This window comes from Felis catus, chromosome E1, assembly GCF_018350175.1.
Source record: "Felis catus isolate Fca126 chromosome E1, F.catus_Fca126_mat1.0, whole genome shotgun sequence".
Lineage (NCBI taxonomy): Eukaryota > Metazoa > Chordata > Mammalia > Carnivora > Felidae > Felis > Felis catus.
In genome coordinates, this window is record NC_058381.1 from 22704218 (window position 1) to 22720613 (window position 16396).

Genomic DNA, 16396 nt, shown 5'->3' on the forward strand with positions numbered 1-16396 from the left:
GGGCAACAACATCTTACACCTCCCCAGCACAGTGCTGGAGGCCTGCCCTCCTTGGAGACTGTTTACATGCTGCTGGTTGGCAGCGTACAGGAGGTTGTCCTGGGTACTCAGCAAGCCGGTCCCCCAGAATAAGGAGGACAGCTGCAGCTCAGCCTCCAGCCTTTACATCCACCAGGCAAGATTGCTTCCTTGAGTCCCAGGGTAGATGTGCACGGAATCTAGCTCTCCCCACACAGGCCTGTGTGCACACAGCCATCTGCCCACGAGGCTCAGTGACCTCTGAGCCATAACTACTACAGCTATATCCAAAAACTACCTTCTGGCTCCCAGGGTCACCTGAAGTCTTGACTGGGCACACTGGCTGTCCTCAGATTCCTTTCTGCCCACATCTTCGAGGCCCATCTCTATAAGATCAGTGTCAAGTGTCTGAACTCAGTTGGTGTTTCTTGCTATTTAGTCTTAAGGCTGGTTCTTTTGCTACACAGCTCCCGTCCTCTCGTAGGCTGTTCCGTGGCTTCTCCCATACTCTAGCTGTGAGACCTCGAGCAAGTCAAAACAGCACCAAACTTCAGTTTCCTCATCTGTTGAACAGGAATATCAATAAGGCCACAGTGGCCTAAGCATCTCCACAAATAATGCAGTCTCTCAAGAGCATGCCTGTGTGCACACAGCCTGGGATTAGCCTGTGGTGTATCAACTCTGTCAGTCTTAACTCTCAGACCTCTGGTGTTCTCCCACCAGATGAGACAGGCTTCTATAGTGAAATTTTATTACAAAATTATAAAGCAGAGCTCTGTAACAAAAAATACACATTTGGGTTTGCTTTAACACCCAAGTAATTCTGAAGACTCTTAATATAAGCCACTTGAAGTAACACATTCACGTCCCCAAGATTTCAACCAATTTATACAATATATATTGTGCATGAATTCCTGTACAGCTTATTCTTACTAGCTTGGATCCAACTATTCCAATATATTATGAACCAGTCAGCTCTCCTAAGTCTTGAAACAAGTCTCAAATGAAATCTCAGAACAATCACAGCAAAAGCCATGGAATAACTGGAAGAATTAGAGGTTTTCATGATAATTAAGACCCAAGGATCCATGAGGGGTGGGGGCGGGGGCAGGGGGCGGTGGTTACTCAGAAAAATCAGGTTTTCTACCTAGATTAGATAGTAACTGAAATGGGATCTTGAATTCCCAGCCTTTATTTGGTATGATAATGATGGATGACGACAAATCGGGGTGGCTTGACACCATTTTTCCTGAATGAAAACCTTCGTCAAAAATAGATCAAAAGACTCCAAGGCAAGTTCTTTCTCCAGAATGAAACGATACCAGTTATAATTCTTACTGAGGTTACTAACCTTCAGGATATTATTCGTAACTTCTGTCTAGGAGAGGGACTGTGGGAGGTGGGGAGAGGGAAGGCCTCAGCAGTGAAAGCAAGTTTTAGGGAGAGAGCCAGCATCTGCCCTGAAGTTATTGCTAGATCTTAACTGAGTTGCATAAATATAGACCTGTTTCACAGTGGAATCGAGAAGTGGTGGAATTCTCTGCCAAACTGGTACGCATTGTAAACCATAATATTTACTGTCCAGCAGAAAGGTCAAAGGTTCTCTCACTGACCTCTTGATTCCCCCAATTCCGACAAAGGCTGAGTCCCAGAATCCAGTCATCCAGGGCTTGGTGTAATGTCCAGGTAAGTGGCCCAGTGGTTCAACTGGCAACCACCTTATGCAATCATTTCACTCCTCTGAAGGGGAATAGTGGTTGATGATGGGGGAAAGCCTAAGCACATCTGTACCGATAAACAGGTCCCCTTGGAGTTTCCCACTGTCTTCCAAAGTCATGCTAGGTTCCAGTCTGAGAGAACTTGACTGTTCGGCAGGGGAGTAGGGTGGGGGCGGTGGTCTGCCAAGGCCCTCGGGTGTCTAGGGTTTGTGTAGTTCATCCATTGGTGATGGCCGCACACAAGGCTCTTCGATAGCATGTGTGTGGGTTCTTGACTAAGCTTCTCCAGCAAACCTAAGCCCTTTGGCTCTTCCAGTGGTAGAACAACCCTAAAAGGGCTCAAGAATCCTCTAGCTCAATGTATGGTCTTTCTAAAGGACCTTGAGAATGCTTCTTCCTGACCTGCCCTCAAGTCAGTGTTCTGAGAAAGGAAATGGGAGTAGAGAGTCCCCACCAACCTGGGGAAGTAAGACTTGCAGCTGTCTGCTCAACAGCTGACTCCAGTCTCATTCGGTAACTTCAGATACCCCTCGGGTGTTGAGGTTTGGTCTCCAGGAACTTCAGGAGAAGTGTGGCTAGAGGAGAGCAAGGCTCTCTGCCTTCAGTGAGACCATGGAAAAGAGTGGGACTTCATTCTCAGAGGAAAGTGGTTTGCTATTCCTGTCTGCTGGAGAAGTCAAAGTTAAGCAGAAAGCCCCTGCCTCCACCCAACACTTTCTCTTCTCTCAAACTAACAGGGATGGCGTGCGGGCCCTAGAGAAGCAGAGAGGCTGTGTGAGCCATCTCACGCAAACGGACTCGAACTTCCCAGCAGTTTGGGAGCCGGGGTTGGGGTCAGGAGACTCATCGCTTCCAGTCCCAGCACTTAAGGAAGCAACTCTTCATGACTTTGAAATTTTTCAGTAGCAGTTGAGTTTTGTTCCTCACCAGAGCTAAGTTTACCGGTCCAAATTCAGTCCCAAGGAGGATCACTCTCGGTCTGATAAGCTAACATCTTTTTGGTCTGAAGAAACAAATGGATTTTAGGCAATGTAGCCAGAGACGTTAGCAAAGGTAGGTTAAAGCACAGAAAGCCAGAGCAGAAATAAATCCAAATGTGCTGGGGAGGAAGAGAACCATTTCTACCAGGACTTCTGACCAGTGAAGGCCAGAGGCAAGGAGCTCAGAAGGACGGGTGGGGTACACAAGGGTGAAACTGTTAGGCTTTCGGATGAAAGGAGGAAGATGCGGTCCAAGTTCTGGCAAGTCCTCTCTTCATCAGGTGCCATCATTACCCCAAGATCACTGAGACAGGGACTTGCCTGTGCAGTCTGTTCCGGTTTCCACCGGCCTCCGGCGCTGCCAGCCAAGAGGTGGGCCTCCGCGGCAGGACAGGCATGCCCAGAGGTGACAGCATCCTTGCTTGCCCCGGTCTCATGAGCACTGCAGATTTTCTTGGTAGCCTGCCCCTCTGTGAGCTGCCCAGTCTGGAGCCCAGACACCTCAAGCTACGTCCCCATAAGGCACTGAAGAAGCCGGTGCAAGCCCTCACGATCGGAAGACGTGCACGGCTCGGATCACGTACTGCCGGCAGATGGGACACTCGTTCATGCGCTTGCCACACTTGGTGCAGGTCACCATGTGGCCGCACTCCAGCAGGACACAGTCGATGGGCGAGTCCATGCAGATCCTACACAGGTTCTCCTCCACGCTGGACGGTGCCGCTCCCCCTGTACAAACACCGGGCAGGAAGCGGGCGGAGGGGAGGGGAGGCTGTGAGTGTGGAAGAGAACAAACGCCCCAGTCCACACACTTCCCTCAACTGGAGCTCCAGGCAGACATCTCCCCCCCCGCCCCCAGTCCTCAATCCCAGCTGCGTGCTTAATCTGCGCCTCTGTGGGGCAGGCTACGGATCTGAAGAATAAAGTACTTGGAGATCAAACACAAGCCAGCACAGGAGAACTAAATAAGGCCAAGTCCTCAAAGCTTAAAAGAATTTTCAGACAGTTGAGGATGTAATATGGTGAGAAAGTGGCACTTGGGGACTCATTATCCCTTGAGGCAGAACATGCTGAAAAGATAAAGAACTGGTTCCAAAAAGTTTAGATCTAAATGGTACTGTAGTGAACGGCTTGTTAACGATGGCAGGGCTTATCGGTAAACATATCCCCAATTTCATATAGCCAAGGATCAGGGGGGCCCCCCTGTGCTATCCCACAGACCTCCCCAGGGCCGCCTCCTCAGAGGGGACTTCCAGGCAGAAGAGCCCAGCAGAGATCATAGCTCCCTCTTCTGTGCCCACCCCCCGACGCCTGCTCCTCGCATTGGATCACAGTGTTTATCTCCCCCACCACACCAGGAGCTCCTTAATTCAACAAATTCCATCAATTTCTGCAGTTCTACACTTAGCATTTGTTGTCTGCTCTGAGGTCGGGTATCTCTCTTTGAATCACTAACATGCCAGTCATGTGGTAGGTGTTCTCTCAATGTCTCATAAATGAACATCTCCCAAAGGAGTGCTAGCAGCTCACGTTTGCAGAATGCTGTGCCAGGCAGGGTCGTAAGAGCTTTGCTTATTTGCACTCTCTGATTCCTCATTAGAAACTAGGAAGTAGGTACTCTTGGCACCTGGGGCCAAGGAGTTAAGTGGCTTGCCCAAGGACACACAACTGCTAAGTAGAGGAGCCAGGATTCGAATCCCAGCAGGCAGGCCTTCCGGGCAAGTGGCCCAAGGACAGGGACTATGGAATTAGTATCAGCTGCTCCGTGCACAGGGCTAGTAGCAGCTGGCTGGCTTGGGCCAGTGATGAGGTGCAGTGGGCATGGCCAGGATCCTAGTTTAGTGCAAACAGAAAATCCACGTCCAAAATCCCAGCCACCCCCAGCATGTTTTAAATGGTAGCCCAAACCAGGTAGCCATAAGCAGGGAGCTGGTCGCGTGCCAGTCACCTGTCCCAAGCCACTGCTGCTCTGCACTTTCTTCTGTTTCCTGGACTATTCAAAAAGTCAGGCAACATTTGAGGTGGGCTAGCTGTGAAAGGCAGTGAAACCTACTGGCCCCTTCGAGCAGTTGTTGGCCCCAACAGGGGTTTGGAAAGGACTGAACTATATACATAAAATGATCTAGAGCGAACTACAGAATATCATACTGATTGCTGTTCTTAGGAACAACGATAAACCCATCTACTCAGTTGCCAGTATTCTCCCAGAGAAACAAACAAACAAGACAGCATGTGGATTAGCCTGATCTTGGCACCAGGAGAGGGAGTGAGTCTAGAACCCCCAAGGGTTTGTGGGGGCCGAGAACTCAACGTTTGAGGATTTATCTGAGCAAAAGGCCATTTTACTAAAGAACAAGTTCGGGAGAGTCTTCCGAAAGTTTTAAAATGGTTTGCAGGCCCCAACACTACTCTGAGAACATTCTCTCTTGGGGGCAGAGCTCCATCGCACAGCCTTGAGGCTTTCAAAAGGCAGAACAAAGGTAATTTTAGAATGAAGCCCAGGCCCCGCCAGATTTCTGTAGTGCTTTCTGGGGTACCTGCAGGCCCAGTGGCTGTCTTTAACACCCAGGTGGGGGTGTGGCAGCAGGGTGGTATAGGAGTCTTGTGGTCAGAGAGCACCACATGTGACACCTTTCCTGCTCCATCCCGAGAGCAGCTCCAGCCACCGCCCAGCCCTGTATGAACAAGGCTCAGGTCACCTCCCTCTCTTTTTGGTTGGTACCAGGAGCTGTGAAACATGTCAGGCGATTTCTCTGCAGGTACACGCAGAGACCCTCCCCACTCAGATCAGAACAGAGTGAAAACTGCAGGGGAAGGAGCACCTTAGCAGCAGGAGTATGAAAAATGAAGCGAATGCGACACGCGCCGCCGCTCGCTTTGGTAAATATTTTACAGATGCTGGCTCCCAAGCTCTGGCAACCCCGAGACATGCACATCCAGTCTGCCCCTGGGTAGGCTGCCACTCTTCACCTTCCCCAGCTTTCCCAGGGAGGCGAGAAGGACAGTTTTTAAAGATGCTGAGAAGCCCTGGTTCTCCGTGAAATTTTCCCTACGCTGTCTAGATGCCAATACGTTCACAATTCTTAGCCTGCTAAGAGGAAGCAGGGTTAGCAGAGGGGAAAAACAGAAGAGCTCAGAGTCCAAGCACGGTCCCAAATAGAAGCAACTACGTACCGTTCTGGTCTTCAGCACCACACACTGCAAGGAAAGAAAAAGAAGATGTCTGAATGTGTGATGGCGTGAGGAACGTCTCCAACCAGCCTGTCCTCACTTTGTGCTCGGACCGCTTCCCTGCTTGGGAGCCAGGCTGGCCAAGAGCCCAGCCAGACGCCCGCCCTCCTCGCTCACACGCTCAGAGCTCACACACAGCTCCCGCTGGCGTGTCCGGTCCAGTCTTGGTAAAAGGGATTCCACTGGTTTGGATGAACAACACTGCCAAGTAGGCAGGACCCTGCAGAGGCACAGTATCCTTTTCTATCACTTTTGAAGCAGCATTAACATCAAGAAGGAAGGAACAGTCAGCAAAGGAGTCTGGATGAGGTACTCCCATGGGGCTATGTCCTATTCCCCAGGACATCACAACTCTACAGGGATTTTGGGGACAATCCCAGAGAGGAAAGTGAGTCTGTGAGCAGGCGACTAGTCAGACATCCTCAACTCTGATAAACTAGTGGGACAGGAGAGCCTGAAATCGGATCTCGACCACCAACAGCATGCACGGAATCAAAATGCTGATTGCAGAAGCTAAATCAGGTGGGGAGGAGAGGGCTCTAGGTGAAATTTTAGGAAAAGAGGAGTTTAAAAACAGCTGAATACACACTCCTCTTCCACAGGACTTCTCTGCCTTTCCTATGGCGTCCCTCATGAATCGGTAATAGGGAGACGAAGTTCTTTCCCCAAATTCATTCAACCACAGGCCTAGATATTTTACTGGGCACTGCCTAAACTGATGCCGTGTAGAATGCTTTGGGAAATGACTGCAGGGAAAGCCCACGATCAGGCAGAATAGATCTATTCCCCTGTACCACGTGTGCAGACGCACCTCCTCATCTCCCAACTGCTCAGGAGGGTATTGCTGGGCGGGGTATGGCGGGGTATGGCGGGGTATGGTGGGGTGGGAGGGGGGGGAGGGGGACATGTGGTGGGAAAGGCTATGGACTCCGTCCAGGATGCCTTCAGTTCAAATACAGGCTCTACAATAAAAGGGTAATGCCAATCATGCCTATTTCGCAGGCAGCTCTGAGGATTAAATGAATGTACACGGTGCCTGAGCCGGTCCTGGCACTCAACTTCAAATGGCAGCTATTACTGGCCAGTGCAGATGCGTAAGGTGACTCCTTCCTTGGCTAAAAACACGGAAATCTAGTCAGGTCGGTGCCGTCAGGCTTTAGAGTGAGAGCAAGCAAGCGGTCCGGGTCTGTGTGCAGCTGCCGCGCAGCCGGCCCCTCACCCAGGTGCTGGAGGCCCTTCTGGTCCTTGTACAGCCGCGTCACCCTCTCCATCAGCTCCCACTTCTCACAGCAGCCCTTGTAGTTGACGAAGTTGCGCGCCAGGATCTCCTTCAGCTGCCGCACGGTCAGACCTTCAATGTCCTCCAGGTCGGTCAGGTCAGACAGAGAGGCCCTCCGGCCTGGGACGAAGCCGTCCTCTGAGTCGACAGACTGCAATGGCAACGGTGAGATCGGTGGGCTCAGCTCTTACCTCCCAAGCTCTCGCCAAGAGACCGTACTTCTGGGCCCGACCTCAAGAAGTAAGTAGGAACAGAGGCAGGAAGAGGACCTGGCCTGGTGCTTTGCTTTGCAAAAGAGCCCCCAGTCTCTTCCTGACCCACGGTCCTGGGCTCAGGCACAGCCAGCCCCAAACCCACCAACCGGTGTCATACAGGAGAAGGCGCACCGGTTTGAGTCATGCGGCCCGAATTTTGACTCCTCCACCGACTGATGCTAAACACCATCGAGCAAGTTGCTCGCCTCTCTAAGCCGGTCTTCCCCTCCGTAAAGGAGAAATTGCCGTCCTGCCGCACAGGGTTCCTGTGAAGATTAAAGGTAGCAACACAAGAAACCACCAAGCATGGTGCTGGCCTTTCCCCTCTCCCCTGGAGTGAGTTCTGCTTCCCTCTGGAAGAGGCAGACTTCCCTGGCCAGCACTCCTCTGTACGCGACCTCGACCACAGCTTCGTGGCCCTGCTGGCTGTGCCCTCTGGACTGGCCCCGCCGTGGCTGAAGCCTGAACTCCGTCTCATCTTTCCTCCTGATTTTCTGACCTCCTTCTCCTGACAATAGCTACTGTGTGCTAGAAGCAGAAGAAAAGAACGACAAGATTTGCGCGGCAGCACCAGGAGCCTGCCCTCTGGCGACTTACAGAAAGGCAAGAGACTAGAAACAAAGGGGGCCGCGAGGCTCCCTGGTCTCCACTGTGACCTCACAACTCCTCACTTAACAACTGACGGCTTCCAAGGTTTATCTGGAACGCTAACACTAAGCTCCACCCCTGAAAACAGAATTGTAAGACTATCATCACAGGCTGATTCTTCACTTCTGAGTCCGCTGAGAGGGTCCCAATCACAGCCTGGCAACACCAGTGAAAGAACAAAGGCAAAGGCACAGACCCGAGCAGAGGCCCCACCTGGGTCTCATCCTCAGCAGGTGCTCTGGCTGTGCTCTCCGGGTAGACGGGTTCCTCTTGGTCCTGAGACACATGGCCATTGGCCTGTGGGAAGAGAAAGGTGCCATCACATCCACAGAGACGACCCAGGGATTTGCACAGCATGGGCCTCTTCCCAGCTCATACCATATCCAAACGTATTCCCATCTCCCCCGGAAATCTGGTGTCTCGAACCACAGCATTACAAAAGACTGCTCTTTAATACTGACTCTGTCGGGGGGAGAAACAATACAAACAGATTTCAACTCTAAAAAACAAGCAATACATTACTTCTGCTCACCACCAGGGTGGCATTAGTGGCCACTCACCATCAATGTGATCTCAGCTTGAACAGTCCAAGTGAGGGGAGGACCACAGGTCCACTGCACTGCGGGCTGCTCTCTAACTGCCATCCAGGTTCTCCTTGACGCTGATCCCAAACTGCCCTTCCTGTAACTTCTACCCACCATCCTTGGTTCTACCCCTGGAACCAATGTCCACGATCTTCTCACAAATTGTTCACGTCATGTCTTCTCGCCTCCACACCACATCTCCCTGGCTTCCTCATTTGACCCAGATGAGACTTTTTAGACCCTTATCACTCTGTTCCCTCTCTTCCATCCAGTCACCGCTCTTACATTCTAGAAATGTGCTCCGACCAGCAGTGCACACTATTACTAAGAGCTATCTTGATACCTGGTCAAAAATTACCTTAACGCACCAGAGAATCTATTAGCCTAAAACTATAAAGACAGATGTCTATGCTTAAGGAGTTTAGAATTCTAACTTCTCAAAAGGCTTTGTCAAAGAGTAGTTAAAACTGTGAGCCTCCTAGTTCCATCACCATTTTTTTTAATGTATATTTTGAGAGACAAAGAGAGAGAATAAGTGGGGAAGGGGCAGAGAGAGAGGAAGAGAGAATCCCAAGCAGGCCTGCACTGTCAGTAAGCAGAGCCTGACACGGGGCTCAATCTCACAAAGTGGGAGATCAGGACCTGAGCCAAAATCAAGAGTCAGATGCTTAACCAACTAAACCACGCAGGCACCCCACCCCACCCCCGCATCACCATTTAAGCCACAACCCCCTTAACTAGAGCCTCTTCACCCACTGCTCCCTCCAAGCAAAGGCCCTGGTGTGAGCCAGGAGCGAACAGGTGTCTGAGCTCACGGGCCTTTCCTCCAGACTCTCAGAATAAAGGGACAGCCCAGGAAACCAGTCCCCCATGGCCCCAACCACTCATCCCAGATTACGATGCATGACATAGAGCTAATTAAGAAGAGGCCAATAACTACAATGGAAATGAAAAGTAAAAATCACCACCACCACCAAAAATGCCAGGTGGTGGTGAGACCACACATGTAGCATACATGTATGGGGATGCACCCAAAACAGTATCTGGTTCTCCCTTAGCTTTACGTGGATGTGGTACCCACCAGTCTCCTGGAGTTACAAAGCCTTTCCGAGCCTAACCTCCTAAGTAGACAGCTTCTGTATGTCCTTTTTTTCCTAGAAAGAGAAACTGGAATCCACACTGCAAAGCATGCTCTTGTCTTTTCAGTTTGCCCACTGGCTAAATCAAAATCTGTAACTAGTGTCTACCCACTATTTTGCTTATTCCACCCACTTCTATCCCTAGTAGTGATGGCCAGGGTGCTAAGGGGAAGGGAAAGAAGCCTGGAGCGGACGCCATGGCAGATTTGCGTCCTAGGTGCAGGTAGTCTGCACGAGTTACTTGACTTCCCAGGTCTCTTCTCCTGGCTTGAAAACTGCAGATGTCACCAGAACAGGGGATGTGAGCTGTGACCTGCGGGTGCAGCCTGGAACTTCTGCTTAAGGGCAGGAAGTTAAGAACCTACTCCTTTCATGGAAAAACCCACCTGAAAGTTCTTTAGGGAACAGCAATTTCCTCAAGTTACTTTCCGGGCTCCCCATAAACAGGAGTGCTCAACCCAGCCAAGGGAGGAAGTCATACTAGGGGGTAAAACCTGCCAGGAGACAGAGCCCCAGTGTAGGGAAGAGTTAAAGTCCAGCTGGGGAGAGGGCACACCACAGCCCCCAAGAGAGCTATGTGAGTTTACTGCAGGTGAAGTAAGCCAGCACCCTGGCCTTTATGCCTCAGTGCCTGCCAGAGCTGAATCAGGGGCCCAGTCCCGGCGAAGGAGGGGGTCACAAGCAAGAGGCAGCGGCCAGCCACGGCCTGCACAGGACCTGACACCAGTGCTAAGCCAGCTGTAAGAGGCTCCCAGCTCTTCAGACCCGCTGTCACGCCAGCCAGTCCTCCCAACATCCTGGTGAGAGCAAAAGTGGTCTGGGATCGCTAACCCCATTTCATCGATGAAGGCTCAAAGCTTGCCCAAGGTGACCAAAGAGTCAGTGACAGATTGGATATGGAAACTAGATCTTCTAGGTCCTCATGCCAGAAAAATAAAAGGGTCACCTAGGCACTTCAGTGTATCTCTGGGGCGCCACCACTCCTGACACGCTGGGTAAGTGTACTGCCCTTGCTCTAACCCAGTAGCTGGTTTGCACATCTACCTTCCCTCTCACAGGGGCTTCCTGAAGGCACAGGCAGCTCTGTACTCCCCAGGCCTGGTTCACAGCTCCGCCAATGTGCTGCTCTTTGCCTGCTGTTTCTAAGCCCCCTGGGAGGATGCCAAGGCCACTTCCCATTCCATAGTATACCAACCACAACCTGACCCAAACGGTGACTGGCGAGAGAAGCAGCGACCGTGTTTTGGTCGCAGTGTTCCTCCGTTCTCCCTTCCCTCTCCATGTGCCTTTTCCTACGTGCCTTGTGACGGTTACTAAGGCACCGAGCTCCCCACCTGGCTAAGGAAGACTGATAACAAAGATAAGCAGGAGGGCAGTTTGCACAGAACTAAATTTGGAATTAACAGCTTTCTCATAATATTTCTGGAACAATGAGTTTTTTAAAACTGACTAACAGGGATATATGTCTGTATTGAGAAGATACAAAAACCACAAAAATACCTGATGCTGTGCATTATCGTCTCTGAAAAAAACAAAACCGGGGTTTGATGTCCAGAAAACATGCCTGCATCAGTAGGCAGAAGGGACACTTAGCCTCATGCCCACTCGCACACAGCGAGCAGGAGACGCGTTGAGCCCCCTGACCGGCCGGGGGCGGCCGTGACCCGGTGCATACCTGCTGGGTTTCCTGAGCCTGGGCTGGGGGAACAGAGGTGGCCTGTGCGGACGAAGAGGCGAGGTGAGGCGAGGTAGGAGGTACCGTGCTGGCGCGAGGCTGGGTCAGGAAGGCCTGCTGCTCGGGGACATCCGCGGACGAGGTGGGCGCGTGAGTCCTGCCCTCCTGGGAGATTACGGGCTGCTGGCCAAGCACCAAGAACACCAGCTCCTCTTTCTCCCGGCACATTTCGGTGGAGGTGTCATGGAGGCTGAGATAGTCCCTGAGGTCCTTCACCTTCATCTTCATGAGCTCCTCCCGCCGAAAGGCTGTGGCTCGGAACCGCTGGCACAGAAGGCAGAGGCGGGGCCCGTTTCCCACCTGGCTCGAACAGCTCAGGCAGAAATTCTTCTTGCAGTCCAGGCAGGTCTGCTGCTTAGAGCAAGAGGCAGCGGAAACCATGTCAGACGGAGGACAAGAGGGGGTGGGATGGGGGCCTACGGCTGCATGCCTAGCAAGGCCTCCCCCAATCACTCCTACTTGTACTAAGCTACCTATTTTTTTTTTTAATTTTTTTTTTCAACGTTTATTTATTTTTGGGACAGAGAGAGACAGAGCATGAACGGGGGAGGGGCAGAGAGAGAGGGAGACACAGAATCGGAAACAGGCTCCAGGCTCTGAGCCATCAGCCCAGAGCCTGACGCGGGGCTCGAACTCACGGACCGTGAGATCGTGACCTGGCTGAAGTCGGATGCTTAACCGACTGCGCCACCCAGGCGCCCCAAAGCTACCTATTTTTTAGGCTATTTTAAAGTAGGCCCCACGGCCCGACATGGGGCTTGAACGCACGTCCCCGAGATCAAGAGTCAGACGCTCTACCGACTGAGCCAGCCAGGCGCCCCAGGATGCGGGTGCCAGCTCCCTTTTTCAGGTTAAACACCACCCCCAGATGGCAGACCTCCCCCCCCCCCCCCGTATGCATCTGTGTATCCATGTACGGGACGCTACGTTTATTATTCCAGTTGAGGCTTACTTTTTCATTGTACAGATAGAGAAACAGAGGTTACGAAGAATACCAACTTTAGGGTCGGAAAAAAAACCAACATTTTAATTTAGTCTCCCCCCTCCATTGTTTTCAAAAGTTTATTTATTTATTTTTTGAGAGACAGCACAAGCAGGGGAGGGGCACAGAGAGACAGAGGATCATAAGCATGCTCTGCACCATCAGCACAGAGCCCAACTCGGGACTCGATCTCACAAAGCTGTGAGATCATGACTTGAGTGGAAATCAAGAGTTGGACGCTTAACTGACTGAACCACCCAGGTGCCCCTCTCCCCCATTTTTTATGGTGTCACCTTGGGTGTGTAACTTAGCCTCTCTAGCCCTCAGTTTCCTCATCTGTAAAATGGGGGCAATAATAGTATCTACTTCATATGACCGTTGTATAGTTAAGAGAGAATGCATTTAGCATATCTGACACATGATTCTTCAATAAGTGTTAACTCTTTTAATTATTTCTAGGAAATGGGAGATAATTTTGAGAGCCAGGATTCAAACTCTGAACTACGATTCTTTCTACTTTACTGCTGAGAAAAGAAAGCAAATGCATATGTATGATGGTGGTTACTACAATTATTAATTAAATTTACTGAGAGGCCATGATGTGCTAGGGCCTGTCATTTAATTCTCAAAGCAACCCCGCAAAGCACTACTGTATCACTGTATTATGTATTAATGTACATAATCATTAATCAATCATTATTAACAGGCCTCCCTGTTTCACCAAGCAGGCGAGGCCCAGAGAAATTAAGCACCGTACTCGAGGGCAGGCAGGGAACAGCAGAGCTGGGACTCACACTGCAGGCCTGTCCATGTGGAATGTCCGCAGCCACGCCCGTTGCACCAGGCCATGCTGCCTAACTCAGTCCCGGTCAAACCTACAGCAGGACCTAGTCCAGGGCCTGGCTCTCCATCTCCAAACCCCCCCACCCCAGGAAGGCCCAGAGTGCTGGCAATCCAGAGACACACGGCAGCATACCCAAGGCAAATACTCAGACAGCTACAGGGGCCCCCGAGACGCGATTAAGGAGCTCTCATCTGCGCAAGTGCAGAGTGTCCCAGCCGCACGACGAGAGCACCTAGCAAGTAGGAGGTACTGCATGACAGCAGCCTCTCCCATAACGGCAGACCACACAGCACACAAGGGCTTGCTCAACTCACAGGAAGCAAATCCTCAGCCTCTCGCCCTACAGGCTGAGCCAGCACAGCGACATCTGACTGAGCTCTGTCCCAGCCAAGAGCAGGCCACACTCCCACGGCAGAGGTAATCCGTGGGCACGCTGGCATGGCCCTGGAAGCACACACTAGTCCTCTAAAGAAATTAAAAACTTTTCATCCTCTGGTGACTTGAGCATTAACTAAATATTTCTGTTCCCTCTCTTCTAAATATAGAAAGCTGAATTCAAACTCGCAAGAATGCCCGAGAGACTTAGGTTCTCCTAGGCGAGATCAGATACCCCTGTGCAGGCTGAAGAAGGCTCCAAGTGGCATTTGTGTCATAAAGGGAAACGGGCATGTCTACCACCCACTTTTGACCACTCATACTTAGAAGGCGTTTTGAAAGGACACATATCCAGCTCCCTCACTCTCTACAGTCATAACCAGACAATAAAATGGTCAGAGCCCAAGTTAAAAGGACACACGGCTGCATGAGCATCATAACAGTCCTGAAACCTGTAGCCACTCAGGTGGAAAATAGATGTTTTGGGGTCCTGGGGGGTTCATTTAGATCTAAAGCTTTTCTATTGGGAAATGAAATACGTTTAGGATGACTGATCACGAAATGACGAGGCTTTGGTATAATAAAGCTGCAGGTCCTGACGTGGAACGTTACTTAAGTCAATGCAGTTTGACAAGACCTAGCCTGACGCAATTAAAAAGCCCTGAGTTGCTCAATCAGCCAGATCTAAACAACTCTCTATTCTTTCTTCAAATGTGCCCAGCTTATTGGATTATTGGATGCAAGATCAGAATGCAAAGGCAGCCACCCAGCTTCTCCATATCCCCTTGCTCGCAGGGGACTCTCAAGTCAGCCGGCATCTGAAACACCCCCTCAAGGAGTGAGACAGCCTCCAGGCTAGCATACCAGCCTGCAGAGCCAGGACAGAACAAAGGGAAAGGAGAAAACGGCTGTCAACAAACGTGGGCAGAATGAGCAAAGGCAACACGTGTGTATAAATTCTAGCAACCCCTGCAAACCAACTGAGTAACAAGGAAGCATGAAAGATGAGTTAGCGGAGCCAACGTCCCTGCAAAATTGCCGAGAGTACAGCACCTCCAGACAGGCACCGCCCTTCAAGGGATGCCCGGCGTGGGGGGCGGGGGAGGGCAGGTCGCTCTCCTTGGCTAATCTGCCCTTCTGTTATTCCTCCCCACTCCCCTTGCACACTCCCTGGCACAGGTGGGACAGCCCCTCCTCTGCACCAGCCTTCCTATGGGCATTTCTCCCTGCAGCCCACTGGGGGGGGAAGAGGACAGCCTGAGGAGTGACACAGTTAGGATTCATTCCTGGCAGGTCCCTTCCTCGCTAAGGGAACTTGTACAAAACAAGTAAGTTCCCAGGGCATCAGATTCCTCACCTGTAACATCAGAAGGTCAACCCACCTCTAAGGGTTACTGAAAGCATTACATGAGGTCATGCATAGGAAACCTTAGCATAAGGTGGGCACTCACAAAAAAAGGTAACACAGTCACCTTTTATTCCCTTCCCCCTTTGCCTTATCTCTGAGCTTCTGCCAGTACTCTGAGATCCCAAGATCTCTTCCAGTTTCTAAGTACGACCTCCTCCTCCTCCTGCGCAGCCTCCCCCAACTGGTCCAACTAAAGAGGCTGAGCACCAGCCCCCCCACCCCACTTTCCAAAACGGTCGGGGCCCCTGCCAAACTACGCATGGGTATTGCAAATACAGAGGAGGTTTTTGCCTTGGGGCAAAACCTTTGGCTCGTCATCCCTCTCTAGGACTAAAAACTCTAAGGCAGGGGGTACAAGCTATGTTCTCTCCAGATAGTCCTGAATGTTATCTGTGCATTGTACTGGATGAGTATTCAGAAGATACTGACCACAATGAAGAAAAGAAAAACAGCAGGATCCTCGTAATCATTTCCTTTCAACCAACTTCTAGAAAACACGTTTTAAAAGCCTGTGGTTGTTATTTGCCAAGCCCTAAAGATATGAATGCTGATCCACTTAAGAAGGAAGTTACAAATGAAAAATTCTCTTAGGAGAAAACATCCTTAATAGTCACAAAATCCATTGTGAATTACACAAAATTAATTCTTATTTTTGTGGCAAGACAACATCGTACCAATAGCCATCTTTTTCCGTTCAAACTGGAACTTTTCTTCCTCTCATACCCCCCAAAAGCTTTTTGCTACAGAAGCTTTCTCCTTATCTCTTTGATCTCTTTCGTTCCTCTGTTCAAAATCTTTCTTGTGCTTCCTTGCTATCTGGTGACAAGCTCCTTCCAGCGGAAGTCATGGCCTTTCACCATCTGATCCCAGCGTGGTCCACCCTAACTCCTCGAGCATCCTGCACTCTGGCCAAACAGGCCACTCACAGTTCCCAAACACACCTGGCACTTGCCCCACCTCTGGTGTCTTTACTTCAGCCGCTGCTTTGCAGATCAATAAACTTTCTTTCATCCAGCTAGAATTATCTGGTGTCTCAATTTACCAGCAATGCCTGATTCCCTAGTACACAACTTGCACAGTTGCTATGAGGGCCTCCTTAGCCAGCCAGGGAGCTCCCCGAGGGAAAGGCCGACTCAGCTCCGTCTCCACAAACCTGTAACCTCTAGCTGCGAGCACACTGCTGCAGCAGCAGAGTTGGGCC

At 50.9% G+C, this 16396-nt stretch overlaps 1 protein-coding gene across 8 annotated transcripts in view; it reads right to left on the reverse strand.

Annotated features, from left to right (window-relative positions):
* Nucleotides 1-752: 752 nt before the first annotated feature.
* Nucleotides 753-16396, reverse strand: part of RFFL (ring finger and FYVE like domain containing E3 ubiquitin protein ligase) — a 66495-nt gene continuing 50851 nt past the window's right edge. For 5 of the 8 annotated variants that reach the window (XM_045044931.1, XM_023243789.2, XM_023243793.2 and 2 more), the window contains 5 exons: nt 11527-11940; nt 8342-8425; nt 7167-7377; nt 5891-5914; nt 753-3445 (listed from right to left, as the gene is read on the reverse strand). In XM_045044931.1, the coding sequence (XP_044900866.1) occupies nt 3264-3445; nt 5891-5914; nt 7167-7377; nt 8342-8425; nt 11527-11940 (915 nt within the window). In that variant the 3' untranslated portion in view covers nt 753-3263. The remainder of the gene's footprint in view (nt 3446-5890; nt 5915-7166; nt 7378-8341; nt 8426-11526; nt 11941-16396) is intronic. The other 3 variants (XM_045044932.1, XM_045044933.1, XM_045044934.1) reach the window with 3 other exon arrangements.